General features: G+C 42.3%; 1 protein-coding gene across 5 annotated transcripts in view; it reads left to right on the top strand.

The window, feature by feature from the left end:
* Positions 1-15,349, top strand: part of reln (reelin) — a 94,086-nt gene that overhangs the window by 36,705 nt on the left and 42,032 nt on the right. For all 5 annotated transcript variants that reach the window (XM_030097123.1, XM_030097121.1, XM_030097125.1 and 2 more), the window contains exons 3-4: positions 1,794-1,932; positions 12,884-12,954. In XM_030097123.1, the coding sequence (XP_029952983.1) occupies positions 1,794-1,932; positions 12,884-12,954 (210 nt within the window). The remainder of the gene's footprint in view (positions 1-1,793; positions 1,933-12,883; positions 12,955-15,349) is intronic.

Raw genomic sequence — 15,349 nt, 5'->3', positions numbered from 1 at the left:
TACTTTCAGTGTCGTGAGTTACGACTGAGGAGAGGAGCGGAGGAGGCTGGGAGACACACAGATCATGTTTGCAGTTATAAAGAGCCACCAAATAACTTTTTCACGTCCAGACGGGACGTCACGTACGCGTTTGTGTGCGCTGGACCACACATGTTTCATCTTGCTGTTATGCAATTACAACAAGTGCTTATCTGTCTTTGAAATGCATTCCCTTGTTCACGTTTGTGTGTTTGCTCTTTGCTGACACGGCAAAGTTATTTCAGTACGGTAAATTATTAAAGCGTTCTGAATGTCTGCGGCGGTGATTGATGAGCGGGGCGGCGTCCTGTCCTTGCCCTCCGTGATATAAAGGAAAGATTGTGTGACATGATGTCATTCCAACGATGCAATCATAGCCGGACACCAGCGCTCATTAATAAAAGCACTGCTGCGGAGTGTCAGCTTGTGTGTGTGTGTGTGTGTGTGTGTGTGTGTGTGTGTGTGTGTGTGTGTGTGTGTGTGTGTGTGTGTGTGTGTGTGTGTGTGTTAGGGGGGAATCAAGAAGGAGAGGTTTGTGATAACTAAATGGTACAAAGGATCGAAGTCAAACAATGAAGGAAACAGAGAAGTGTGTGATGCTTATGGACTGAAAAAAATACCGAGATGGCATAAGATCAAAGAAGAGACGAAAGAAATGGAAGTAGTGAGGATGGGGGAAGTCGACTGTGTTTGTGCCAAATGTGACACACTGGTGAATACACTCCCTTGTTTTCTCTCATCAATAGCCCCTTATATTACACAATTCTTACTGGCACTGCCGTAGTGTTTATGTTTTTAAATGAATTTACTGTTATTCTTTCAAACTTCTTTCTGAAGGACGATTCATTTTCACTGTTATTTTAATGTGCTCTGTCTCATTTAATCTGACTGTTGCTTTTTAATTCCATACAAGTGTTTTGGTTTGTCTCTGCTGCAGATCAGCCTGCCTCAGGCCCCATTTTTTTTTAAAGTGATCTTTCTGCTGTCTTACTTGTGGCGCAGGATGCTGCTGGTGATTTCTCTCACTGTTTTTTGCGTGTTTCATTTTGGTAAAAGTAATTTTGTGAGGGTGCTGTAAGGTAGCTCAGTGTGGATTTATTTTTGACGGGGAAAGTGTTCCCTGCCCAAAAGTTCTCCTGACATCACAATAACTATTGCAAAATAAAGTACAGAAATATATGTGAAGCTCCTGTAGCCACAAAATGAAGCCATGGCTGTCCACTATGCTGATCCTGGTTATACTGTCCCCAGTCGGTACAGTTGTTCAAAATAGTACAAATACAAAGTCAGTGTAAAAGTTAGTTTTTGAAATCTATGTGTATGTTACACTAACGCATTGACAGTACAGCTAATTTCACCATTTCCATTTGACTTCGTTACATTTAAATTATATTCAGTTCTAAAAATGTTTTGTTTAATAGAAATAAATATTAGTTTTGAACTCCACTCTCATCCTGATTTCCTGTTTAAAAAATCGAGGATACAGGCTTCACATTGAAAGGAAAATTGGCTACACACTCGCTGTTTTCAGTTTTATGAATGAAATGCCTTCATTGCAGTCCGGGACACATGAGGATGCACGAAAAATCAGCTGATATCATTTTGTGAATTTGTTGAAATGTATGAAAGTATTCTGGTAAAAATAAAGACATTCAGATATCTGAAGACATATTATTCAGTCTTTTTGACACAAACAGAGCTCTAACTTTCATGTCCGCTCAGAGTTCCTTCCCTCTTGTTTTGACCTTGTGCTTGTCCCGTCGTCTCCCCTGCAGGCGTGATGCCCGATCGGCAGTTCGGTGGAACCCAGTTCGTCTGCAGCGTGGTGGCGTCCCACGTCAGCCACCAGCCCTCCTCCAGCTTCAGCTTCGTCTGGATCGCGCCGCCGCCCGGGACCGGCTGCGTCAACTTCCTGTAAGTCATCTGCACGCCGACATGTAATGGGAGAAAATAAGCCGCAGAGTTTGCAGATGCATGGCCTTGTGATCCCGACCGGGACCTTTACAGCTGCCACGCGTCCAACCCCGACACCGCAGTCGTAAACTGCAGCGATAATATGTGGTCACATCGTACGTCCCAACATCGACCCAGTAAGCTGCAGAGAGGCTTATTGGCTGACATCTCCCTGTCTGCAGCACAGAAAGGACGTTAAAAGGCCAGCCTGTCAGAGAAATCATGCATAATAGCTGGAAAGAGGTTAAACAGGGGACAGGGGAGTCAGCGAGCATGTTTATGTCCTAATTGCCCTGCCCGGTGTGGTCTTTGTCTGTCGCAGGTGTGTGAGTGTGTGTGTGTGTTTACTGTGCTGAGAAAATACGTATGTCTCCATCCCGTCATTCTGAGCTGCTTCCTTTCTTTTATTATAAAATGAGCATGTAGCTGGTTAAATCCACATTTCCCTCGATGGATATGATAAAGATACGATCTCGCACTTTTTAACCAATTGAAAACATGACTTTGCTGTATGCCATTATACAAAAACGAATCACTTACTCATTACGATCATACCGGAATTTTTGAAGCTTTGCTCAGTAGTGTTCAGTAGTTTAATGACATCTGACTGTTTATTTTGCTTTTGTATGTTTGCCTGTATGTACAAAGCATTTTTCCAGATAAAATAGGGCACTGAATTTAGGGAGAGTTGAGATAATGCCACTTATACATCATGTAACACTAGCAGGAAGGTATCTGACTGGATCCAAATCTATAATTCAGCAGAGGGGAAAAAAAAAACCTAAACAAAGAGCGAATGTTTATTAATAACTTCCACTAAAGACGAACCAGGGGTGCTGGAAGTGATGGTGTGGTCCTCACAGTGTTGCGAGCTTAACGTAATCAAGCCTGTGTGGGTTTACATTAAGTGACAGAAGGATCTGAAGCAGATCACTTCCTCAGAAGACCTCTGGTGAGCTTCAGAAAATGTTTTAAGATGACCTCTTTGCAAGTTCCGTCAAAACAATATAAAGATAAACTTTAACATCGAATGTTTGACAGCACTCTTGTGGCTTTTTTCTGCACAGTACAGTATTGTGTGAAAAAAAAAACCCACTGTCTCTTATTATATTTGGGGACAGCATTAGTCTTTTGTTTTGTCTTGCTACGTAAAAGTTTCTCCGTCTCTGTTAAAAAAAAAAAAGGTCCTCTCCCTTACTGTTCCTCTGGTTCCCCCGGCTGCTGATTTACAGCTTCATGCCGATAGTCAGTCAAAATGCAATTAGCAGCTGTTGCTGCAGAAACGTAGAGGAACAGGGAGCATTACAATAGCTCTGCAAAGTCAGAGCAGCACATTAAAAATCTTTGACTTATTGCCTTTAAAACGCGGCGGTATTTGTCACTGTGCTATGCTAATGTTCACACTTTTACACAAAGCGGAGCAGTGTTTTTTAAATTGCAAAATCACTCTCATCACATCATTTTATTGGCTTGAAAGTCAAACTAAACTGCAAACTAATCCCTGATTTTGTTTTTTTTTTTCTTTTGTAATTTCACCAGTCATCCTCTTTCAGAGCTTGAAAGAGTCTGCAAATTGCAAATCAATGTTTCATAAACGCCACAACTAAATTAAACATTTTGGCAGTGCTCACAAAAATCCCTCAATGAATTCCTGGAGGGACCCGATAGCCTGTCAGACAGACACTTCCATGGACAGACTGACGGAAAAAAAAGCTTCAGCTTGGGAATTTGCTGAAGTGGAGCAGCCATTTAGACAATATCCACCCAGCCAAACAGATTTACTGGCTTTTCTGTCTGCCAGCAAACACATTTACTGTTGAGTGTGCGTCAGCTTACAAGGATTGTGTTTTTCTTCAGTATTTGTGTGCGTGCCCATGAGTGCGCCGTGTGTTTGCTTGAAGCGCGGAGCAGCCGTGTGCCAGTGCTCATGACAGAGGCTCTGGCAGGGGGCCACCACTGTATGACAATAGGGGCCCCCGCGGCTGACCTTATCAAAGTCAGGCAGTCACACTCCAGCTGGCGGGAGACTGTTTCTCACACACACACACACACACACACACACACACACACACACACACACACACACTCTGACTGCACCCTGTTCCAGTTCGCGGCGCCCATCTTCATCAGAGGATCCCCGTCTCCCCGCTTTTAGTCCGGGGATTCGATTGGCGGGGACCTGGCTGTGGCTACATTGGGTCGAACATGAAGTAATCCCGGAATTAATATTTTCATTGTTTTAGATTGAGCAATTCAGTCAAAAAACTGTCTCTGTCACGGTCAGATTGTGTTAATGCATCTTAGTTAATATGAAAACAGCAAAGTCAGAACGAACCGCCCTAAACAGACCTTTAACTCACTTTAACAGCAGACAATGGGAATCCCATAAACCACGTTTAACTTGATGGGAAACAATGTAAATACTTCAAACTCTTGCCCTTGCCTGTATCGTGACTGATCCGATTGACACAGGGACTATTTCACACAAGTGTTGTCCATGAGTGCTTAAATTAAAGTCGCAGACACCCAGTGTCCTTCAGCAGACTGGAGCTGCTCCTCTGCTGCATTAATATGGGCCCAGCCAGCAGTTTTATGGGCAATATTGTGGGAGTGTTCCTGGTAACAGATCACTAGCATGAGTGTGATGGAGTGCAGTGACGTGGGCATCCCGGAGAATTCATTTTCTGGGCGGCTGTAAATTGCCGCCTAAAGATTAGGTTAGGCCTTGGAGCCGGAGAGTAGAGGAGAAGAAAGGAGGAACAAGGAGAATACATTTGTTCCCATATGTATGTGAGCAGAATCTTTGGTCCTCACAGTCTCTAGAGTAATGCTTTGTTCCTCCCAAGAAGTGCTGAAATAATGGTTTGCCACGAAATTAGTTGAAAAAAGCTGAAAATATATTTGTACTAAAAATGAATAAATTCAAGACGCTGATAAACAAATTATGGGACTTTGTATTTCTCAGTTCATGCGACCTGGTATACCTTTAACCAAGACTACAATTTGAGTCATCATCATATGAAAAAAAAAAAACAACTTCCAAGATGTAGAGCTGCAGCTTTTACCACCATGTAACAGGCTGCTTTTTACTTAGAGACACAGTCATAATAAGCATAAGAGCAGTGGAACTTAAGGCTCGACCTTCCACTGTCTGATATTTTTATATTTCCTCCACAGGAAATACTATTACCCAAGCATTACTTGAAAACAGAAAATGTTTTGTTGTACCATTTAGTATCCTCATTTGCACCATGTGAACCTGATACACATGTTAACCCAATTAGACTAAAACCAGCCTCGGTGGCTTTTAAAGGAAGAGATACTGCATTGACAAAAAGAATTGAAGAGGCTTTTAGTATTGGTTTGGTGCTTTTCATAAATGGTGTCTTCAATTAAATCAGAAAATTAGCAAAGAGCAAAACATACGAACAGAAAGAAGAGCAGATATGAACTTACAGCTGGTGCAGCTGTAGCGTCAGAAAGGAGCAGATCAAGCTAAGTCACGCTGTAATGACTACATAGCATAAAACAGAGTTGTGCCCCACTTTTTATTGTTCCTGCTCAGACACGACGGTCCACACCGCTACATAATGTACTGAATGCTTTGCTGCACTTAGCAGAGGTGAGAATGGTTAATAGCTTCCTCTGGTAAAAGCAAAGATGCTCTAGTGTGTCGCTCCTTTTCTTTTCCTTTATTCTGCTTCACAAACTGCCTAAAGGCAGTCTGCACAGTGTGCCTGTGCGTGCATGCACGCCGTCTGCTGTATGCATCTGCGCGTGTCTTAATAAATGTGAAATAACATCCAGCTTCAAAAGGTATTCATTTACCAACAAGCAATGTATGCAACTCTTGATTTGATGGTTTGTATTAGAGAGAGATTTTTATATATATATGCATGCTCACATGCAGCCTTACGTGAACGTGTTCTCTGTGTGCATGTGTGTGTGTGTGTGTGTGTACAGTGTTGTTGAGCTGCGGTGTTTTGTACTGTCTCCCTGTGGGACCCAGACAGCTGCTGTGTTGGAGATTGCTTTAATTACTGCATGTGAGCCCCATTTCCAAAGTGTTCCCCTGAGGAGACGGAAGTCTACAGATCCGATGGCACACCGTTCCTCTCTGTCATGGCATGCTGTCGTGGTTATGCGCATGTGTGTTTATTTGCAAACATTTATGTCTGTTTTTTTGAACCCTTCTGCTACCTGTTGATCCTTTGTGGAGTAACAGACAAACTATAATCACTTTTAGGAGCAATTAGGGAGAGGAATGAAAGAAGGGAAGATAAAACAAAGCGTGGGTATCCACTCCGGTCTTGTTTTGCGTAATTGTAAAAGGACCATTTCTGTGCTGTAATTATGCCGGGTGTTGCTGTGTTGTTGATACTGCCATCTGTTCAAAGAAAGCAGGTCTGTGTGAGCATAAACTTTGTGGGTTGTAACACGACAGCGCTGCATATAGCGCACGGTTGATACGGTTCACTTCATGTGAAGACAGCACGCTCTCCCTGCTTTTCTCGAAAAGCCGTCGCTCTCCGAACATTTCACTGAGTGCACCTTAGTAATGAAAGCTGTGACAGGCATTTTACAGTGAGCTGCAGACGCACCACAGCTTTCAGGCTTGATGGTAAACATGTAACTTCAGCTCGGAAAACCCTCTGGTACATTTGTGCTTTCTGGAAACTGCAACAACCGAATTGATCACAATATGAGACAACGCCGATTAAAAGATGGCAACCCCTCATTTTGTGAAAAAGGGCTTGGCAGACCAAATCTTGGGTTTAAAAGATAAACATGAAAACACATGCAGTCAAAGAGTTGTTAGTAACTTTTTTGAATGTGCTAACCTGACACAGACGAACACACAGAAACACCCACCCTTCGTCAAGTCAGTGTCCAGCATGTTCCTCTTGGTTCAGGGACTGTTATGCAGCATTCAGCCTGACACAACATCAGAGCCCAAAAATAAAATGATGCAGCTTTTTCAGACATATTTACCTGAAAGTATTCCTCCTCACAATCGCCTCAATATGTTAATTCAAAATTAAATCTGCTTGTCCCGTCTTAAAGCAGTAATATGTTAATAAATGTCACTCACTGCAAGGCAAAATGAGATCCAGCTTTTTATTGTCACCGGGGTCAAAGGTCACAGTTCAGACATCAAGCTGACAGGTGCCCTGTCTCCCCCAGCTTTTAATTTCTCCTGATATTAGTCTCCTCTATTGATTTGGGATTATTCAAGTCGATCTTTGGGTCTCTTTTAACATTAAATAGTTGGTTAATGAGCTTTCTCATTACTGAGCCGTGGCCTGTGGCTGTGTGATTCAGAACAGACACCAGTCCAGAGAGCATGACTGATTGCTACAAGGTAATCACATTTTTGACACGATAGATGTAAAAATATGGTCCGGAAATGTGAAAGATGACAGAGCACATAAATTCCGCTACATTTTTTTTCTCTGCACGTCACCCAGAGTTGCAAATCTGACACAGTCCGTCTGTATAATAACAATTTTTTATCCTTCATACATTTACATAAAAGACAGGAACCGCTATATCTCACATATTTATGTGCGTAACCTTATTTGAACTGCTTAAATCTGTCTTTCTCTTTTTTAACTCACTGGCAAATCATTGATTGTTAGCAGCAGCCTCCTTCCTGTGCTTCTTACAGTGTGGACTCCTGTTGCCATTCACCATTAATGTGTCTCTCTTATTGATATTGTCTTATTTCCCCGGAGATGGTTCATGACCCCTGTAATTACACGCACACACACACACTCACATATATAATATAAGCATGGTACGCATGAACACTGTGATCAATACTGAAACATATTGTCCATATCACATCTGCTGCATCGCAGTTTCATTATCAGGAGGTTACCGTCCCACCTGCTGGGACGTGAGCCGCTCCAGATGAAATAGAGCATGAAGATTGAAAAATGAAGAACACTTGATTTTAAATGCAGCATGATGAACCGTCGCTCAGGGACAGCCGCGCCGCCCCAGACGTATTTTGTGTCAAATTATTCCTTCACATTCGGCGCTGCCTGTTCTGCCAACATGCTGCATTTTGACTGACAAGATGGAAAAGATAACATGACCGGGAGCAGGGCTCCTTTTCCCCGCTGTTGGCTCGGGGTGAATGTGGTAGATTCTTACCTCTCGCCACCCTTCCTCTTGTCCTAGTCTGACCCTGAGTAAGAACGTGAACCGGGGAGACAATTTTACAGATGCTCTTTTTAACTTTAGAAGAAATCAACCCAAGAAATGTGACCGGAAATCAAAAGGTTCAGAGGCAGTTTTGTTTTTATGCTCCTCGCATATTTGCTCCTAAGTACTGTTGTTTTCCTAATCTCCCTAATTATTACTCACTAACGGCAGTCAAGGTCAATTGCTCTTCTCTTTAAGCTGTAGACAGTGCGATAACTGTGCTTCTTCTGGCTGTGTTCTGAGCCATAACTCTCAATGACCCTGTGCTAACAAGCAGGTAATTTGCCAAACAACTCCCAAATCCCTCCTCAGTGGGGCTTCATTAAATTTGCATGTTCTCCAAGAGCCTTTTTCAATTAATTAATTAAGGAGCCGAAGGAGGGGCACTCAGTAATGTGATTTTATACAGCCGCTGACACCTTCACAGTTGAGAATGAGGAAAAAAGCTTCCTTTACGTCTTGTCTGAGCTCCTGATTCTCCAGAGGTAGCAGAATGCAGATTCACTCTTTCATTATTGCGCTCACTGCTCCATCTCCCTGCCTTTCCTTTGTCTATGATTGTAGTACCATAACCACAGCTGGTCCTCAACACAGAAGATAAATCAACCAATTATGGTGTATTATTTTAAGGGCTAGATCCAAAGGCACCAAATCAGCGCCAGCGACTGGAACTGCACCCCCCTGAAAAACCTCGTATTAATCATGATTACCAAACAGGCCTCGTGAGCCGGGAGAGAAAATGAGCTTTTAATTGGGATTTGAGGCGAGAGTATTGTCTAACGAGGAGCGAACAGCAAGGCGACGTGTGTGTTTTCTGCCCTCTGATGGTCTTGTTTGTGTGAAGACAGCAGATCTTTATTTCAGCATCCCTGTGCAACAGAAGTTTGGCTCAGTGGAGAAAAATCTGGTGGATTTTATAATTTTTAAGAGGGTAGGAGCTACATTTCACATGTATGTATGTAGCTGCAGCGTAAATCAGCCATGCTCCCTACTGTGTGTGTATATAAATATATGTGTGTGTGTGTGTGTGTGTGTGTGTGTGTGTGTGTGTGTGTGTGTGTGTGTGTGCGGTTAGCAGGGAGCTGTCAAGCTGGCTCCTCGGGGATGCTTATGGCCGACAGCAACATGTAATCTAACATGGAAGACATGCTTGGTAATTACCCACTCCGGGCCCTTTTGGGAGCTCAGTGAGTGACAGCCTGTCCATCTGCATACATGTTAAAGTTCATGTACGGCTTAGAGAGAGAGAGAGTGTATGTGTATGTGTGCGTGTGTGTGTTTGCCTCGCTATTTGACAGCGGAAAGACAGGGCCATCTCACCCCCATCTCCATTTCCTATGACCAAAATCCCACCGCCCTCCCCCTCTTTTATTTATTTTTTCGTCATTTATCCATCTTCCTCTCGTCCTCGTTTTTTTTTTTTTTCTCCTGTATATCTTCCTCAATCCGTCTCTTTTTCCCATCTCAGATTTTCTCCTTCAGACTAATGAGAGGGGCGAGGATGACACTTATTTTCAGAAGACGAATGATCCTGACTTTGAATCCAAGGAGGGAGAGAGCAGATAAAAAACAGCAACATATTAGATCCTCTAATTGCCCCAGTGCACAGGACCCCAAATTTACATTTAGATGTTCACTAAGTGTGCTGTATGTAACTGTGGAGCTCTGTGTGTGTGTGTGTGTGTGTTTGTGTGTGTGTGTGTGAAGGCAGTAATGAGAGACGCGTTGAGGAACCTCTGGAGTGTGACGGCAGGACAGACGTCGGCGTCGCGCTGTGCCGATCACACACTCTTAAGCTCAGACTAAATGCCCTCTCCTGGCTGCTGTTTTAATGATATACTTGTTATTAAGTCCCTCGGGCCTCTTTGAAGGAAAGTGTCTGACTTTTTTTGGATATAAATATCTCCTCTGGCATTTGTTTGCTTCAAACTTTTTTTGTGTTCACAATCCGACAGCACAGGCACCTTAAAAAAGCAGCTTCTCTTCTACTTGTTTTATTGAAACTTTAAATATGTAGAATTTAAAGAGATGTGAAGTTCTGAGTGTAGTATTGCTTCATAAGGCTTTTCCTTAAATATGACGACTTTGTCCAGTGCCAGAAATGCTCAGAACTTTATTCAATCTCAGCCAGATGCAGCACTGAAGTGTTGCTTTTTAATGATTGACAGCAACAATTAACAGCAACAACAATTAGAATGCAGGGAAAAAAAAGAGCTTTGTCAAACGTACACTAGAAATTACTGCGGTTTTCTAGTGTGTCACAAATTTTGAAACCAGGATCAGAAACACTTTGCATTAATGAATAACTTCCTGATCCTTAGAAGACGGATATATCCTTTTTTTTTTAAGTGAACAAACACTTAGAAATGTTAACTTTTTTTTATACTATTTTTCCATCTTAAAATGAAAATTTATTCAGTTGCAGATGGAAAATATATTGTTGTTATTCTGCTTTTCCAATGCGGTATGACTTCTTCTTTCACTGCTGACAGATTTGATTCTCGCTCTGCTTTCCTTTGCTTGCCGTCATAGACGCGTGCATGTGCCTTCAGTTTAGTAGACAAGATGTTTTTGCTTTTTCTTTTTTTATGAGAGAAGCCCCCTCTCCTTCTCCCTCTGGCACCTAACAGAATCTCTCTGGTAAACTTGAGCAGAGACTGTGTTTAGTAAATATTTAAGAGCCTTGTTCCTACAACCCCACCCGCTGTTCGTTATGCGTCATCTTTTATTCATAATTACCAAACTCAAATGAGTTTTTATCCAATTCTGAAATATGACTGTAATTAAGTATGTTTTCTCCTCAACTCTGCTTAAGCACAAGAGCTCTTTATTAATTATTGAGGGAGGCTTTTCATTATTCAGGTGCCCAGATGAACGTGTAAAATGCCTTGGCACCCGTAAAAGGCCTGGATATGCAGGGCGGGTGAGTTTTGGAGTGTGGAGCGAGGGAGTGAGCCGGTGCGTCCCGCTCCTTCCCTCCCGTCTTTTCTTCCATTACGACTGGGTGTGGCTCAACTCGCAATGAATTTGAAATCTTGACGGAGGTTACTCACAGTTTTACTTGGCTGATGTCACCTAAATAATGAAAATGTTGCGTAATGTCTGCAGATTGTGGGAATACCCTGAGCAGAGACAACAGTGTGAGGAGCACAGAAGACCAGCCAATGAGTTTCCTTTCCTCACTTTTGGCTGGCACACATTGTTTTTTTTTGGAGGCGTTTACTCAAATTTTCAGAAATCTGATGCTGTTTTCTTGATGTTTTTCTGTATGCCAGATGAGCTCCGCTCTCCTTAATGAACAAGCAGCGAGCAGTCAGTCAGAAATGACTCCACGGCTGTAATATTTCCCTGCTTTATGTTTTTGACCTCGGTCCCGCTGCAGTTATTTCTCTGTGTCATGAGGGGAAAATGTGGGTTATATTGTCGGAGTGGGGTAACGCTGCTTTTTACTGTCCATCTGAAAGTGTAGTGTTGTTGCACTGAGGTTTTCTACAGCCAACTGGAATGAGCTGCAAAGGACTCTCAAATTTATATCTTTTCCCAATAATTCACTTCAAGGTCTCGCTGAAAATTGCAGCTTCTTTCAAACCCAGTGGCCTGATCCCCGCTGTGCCTGGTTTATGGGCTAATATTTTTTTCTCTCTGTATTTTATTGGTGATACTCTGTGTTTGAAGAGACAACAAGCAATAATGTTTAGCTCAGGTCTTTTTTTTTTTGAAAAGTTATTAGAGTTTTGGAAAGTTATTAAAGATAATTCATGAATTTGAAAAGTAGTGTAATACTTTAAATTAAAATTAACTTATGTTTTTAATTTGAGATGCCGCTGTAGTATGGCGGTTTATGTTTTAGTGTAAAATAAAATAGTGAACTTATCCAAACTTGAATGTAAATAGGTGCAATGGTTTCCCTTGCATCATATTGGGGGGATATACATTGACAGCAGGAGTATGCGGTTATTTTTATCACTGTGATGGACGTTCCTGCACTCAAGTAGCTTCTTCATTGTGCGTCTTTACCCAGCACCACTCTGTTGTTGTGGATTATAGCTGATCTCTTTTCGACGTGGCCACAGTAGAGCAGAGCGTGTGTCAGTGTCTATGTAAAAGATCCCACTGCGCTTGGAACCATTTCAGCCTCTTAGACTTTTAAAGATCTCTCCATTTTCAGATGAATAATGCATTTCTTGTCCACCGGAAGGAAATCCATATTACATTCTGTACATTTAGCACGCAACATACGGTTAGACTTAAACTGACATGGAGGAGCGCTGTGTGGCCATGCAGGGAATGATGATGGTGGAAAATATCTGATATTCCATGCTCTTTTTTATGCGTTCAGAAAAAATAAATGTTTTGTCACAAATTCAAGACGGTCAGCAATGCGAAGCATTTGTCAAAGGCACATTAATGTCAACCACCATATTTAAATATTACCTTGTGCATATGTGTGCATTTAGTAAAAGAGAGACTTGTCAGGTTTGTTGCATTTACCTCAAAGTCATATCTTAATGAACTACAGCAAACGTCCTCCTTTATGCGCCATGTCTGAACAGATTCTGGTTCAGTGGGAAATGATACCATCTGTGCTTCATTGATCTTCATATATTAAGGACAACAAGTTAACTTTCTCCTGGGTGTTGTTGGTTTTTTAATGTTTTTCTCCTTTCTCTTCCTCTCTTGACTTTTCTGCTGTCTTTCTCAGAGCTACAGCAACACATCGAGGACAGATCATTTTCAAGGATGCGCTGGCCCATCAGCTCTGTGAGCAGGGAGGTAAGAAACACGTGCACACTCTTCCTCCGCCCCATGATATGACACATAACGAATGCACATCATGCACTCATATGTAGATATGTTCATACGTGCACAGATGCACAGCAGCTCTCCCCCCTCACCTGCTCTTACAGTCACACTGGATGCATACATTACAGAGTCTTTGATACACCGATTCCTCATGACTGTGTGCCTGTGCAGAGCTTCCTGACTTCTCTCTGCCTAATGATGCCGCCAGAGCCAGAGATATTTGGATGTCCTATATTGCCAGCTTAATTTCAGCTTATGCTAAACTCAGTTTTTTTTTCTTTTTTCGTACCCCCATCTCAGTTTCTCTGCCAGAGATTTACACTTTATGGCCAACACTTCTTACATCCACTTTCGGTGACAGCTTTAAGTAGCTATTGACAGACAGTGCAGCCCCGCTCTGCGCGCTGAGTGTGTATAATTGCTTGTTTACAGGAAAGAAGCCTCCCTCCTCCTCACTCAAGACCTCCTCCTTGTACATCAGAATTTGACTTTAATGCGGAAAGCGGAGAAGTTACACTCACTGAAGTACACTGCAAAATAGCTAGAAATAAGCTGGATATCCCAATATTTCATGTTTAAATATTCAATAGAAAAAAGCCAGAAGGATGAGTAAATGTAAAGAGGGGAGACAAAGAAGACTGAAATTAGTTTCTTTATAATAATGAACTCAGTGCTGATATTTCATTTTTTTTTCCTTTGAATCGAAGCAGAAACACTATAAAATTAAATCAGAACCAGTGACCATGACATAATGTTTTTTTTTCTCCTTTGATGTACCAATCTTCCCCCTTTTTTAGCTTATTGGACAGCGCATAAAACATGTGTTAATCCATTTTCCAGAAAACAACAGTGCATCCAGGCAACATTAAACAAAAACACGATTGTTATCAAATCAAGGCAAGCGCCAGGCCAGATTATTGGGGCCACCGATCGGCCACATGTGCAAGAGATTTCCATCAAAATATTTTTCAAACAAAGCGTCTCGAAAACGAATGAATCCCTTAATTAGCCATAATCAAACATTAGAATGTCAGTAATTAGAGCGTTTTGAAATAAATGTTTGTAGGATCTGCGCCACTTCAAAGCAACATGGGAAATTTTGTATGCACAACAAAAAAAAAAAGGTCGAAATCTGGATATCCTTCCAACTCCTAAAACTCTTATTTTGGACGGCAGGAATGATGTTTGGGAATTCTTTTGGGAGGAAATGGTACAGATGGAGCTTTTAGATATGAATTCTTTGTCCAGCAATGTGAGTTTAAGAGGGGAAAAAAAAATGCTTGTCTGTCTCAAGGGGCTTTTATTATAAGTGCATCCCCAAGGAGGTCATTGGAGACACCAGCAATGAGTGTAACACATGTCAAACAGAGAGCGCTCAGATTCATCCCTTTGCGCCACTTGGAAGCGATGGGGCACCGAGCCCAGCCGGCCCAGTCAGGCCTGGAAGAATGACAGAGAGCGACAAGGCCTCTCTCCTTTTGTCTCCTTGCCCGAGAGCTCATCCTCTCTCCACCGCTGACACACTGCCCCAGTCTTTTCCCCTCCGTACATGAAATATCAGCAGCCAACAACAGTCACTTAGTTATTGCGTGCCAGGGCCCCCGCAGTCCCTCACTAGCACATAGCTGCTTGCAGCAGACAAGCTGAAAAGCAGAGATTTCGACCTCACGAGGCCTTGGAGGAGAGGAGTTATAAATGGGAACGGACAGGAAAACCAGCAGTCCAGGTAATGCGGGAAATATAATCTGCAGAGGAAATGTGCAGGTGTGACGGGCGGAGAGGTGGGGAGATGGGATGGGGGGTGGAGACAGTGATAAGGAACACATAGGAAAGATATCTGAGGGAGGCAGAGCTATAAATTACAGGTGCCGTTAATGACAGTTTCACTGTACTATTTGAAGGAGGAAAGAAGGACAAAGATGGCTGGATGAAGAGATAGTGTTGATGAGAAATCTTGAAGCCCATAAATTGAATGTGATGTGTGAGGAAGGTCAAATATGTTTTTCAGCAGAAAAAGGTAAGAATGGATGGTGGTTGAAAGTACAGAAGGAGACCAGTGAGATAAAGAAATGTCTCCTCGCTGGTTATCTTTGGGAATATCTTGTTAGAGACAACCATCATTATTTTTTCCACATCACTGAGCTGGTTATTGGCAGCTCCTCGCCCCATGCAAACCAAAACCTACAACTTCAAAAGAGCTGATCAGATTAAAAAAACATGAAACCGAATGTGCCCCCGACATAAAAATGAAACTGGAGATCTACTTCGGCACCACTCAAACTGTGCAGCGCTGCAACCAAAGCCGTGTATCCAAGTGGTGAAACGTGATCATGCAGAAAGAGCTCCCAGAGAGAACCATTCAAAA

This window comes from Salarias fasciatus, chromosome 7 (genome assembly GCF_902148845.1).
Source record: "Salarias fasciatus chromosome 7, fSalaFa1.1, whole genome shotgun sequence".
Lineage (NCBI taxonomy): Eukaryota > Metazoa > Chordata > Actinopteri > Blenniiformes > Blenniidae > Salarias > Salarias fasciatus.
Note: the sequence above shows the minus strand (reverse complement) of the source record. Positions and strands in the feature narration are given on the sequence as shown.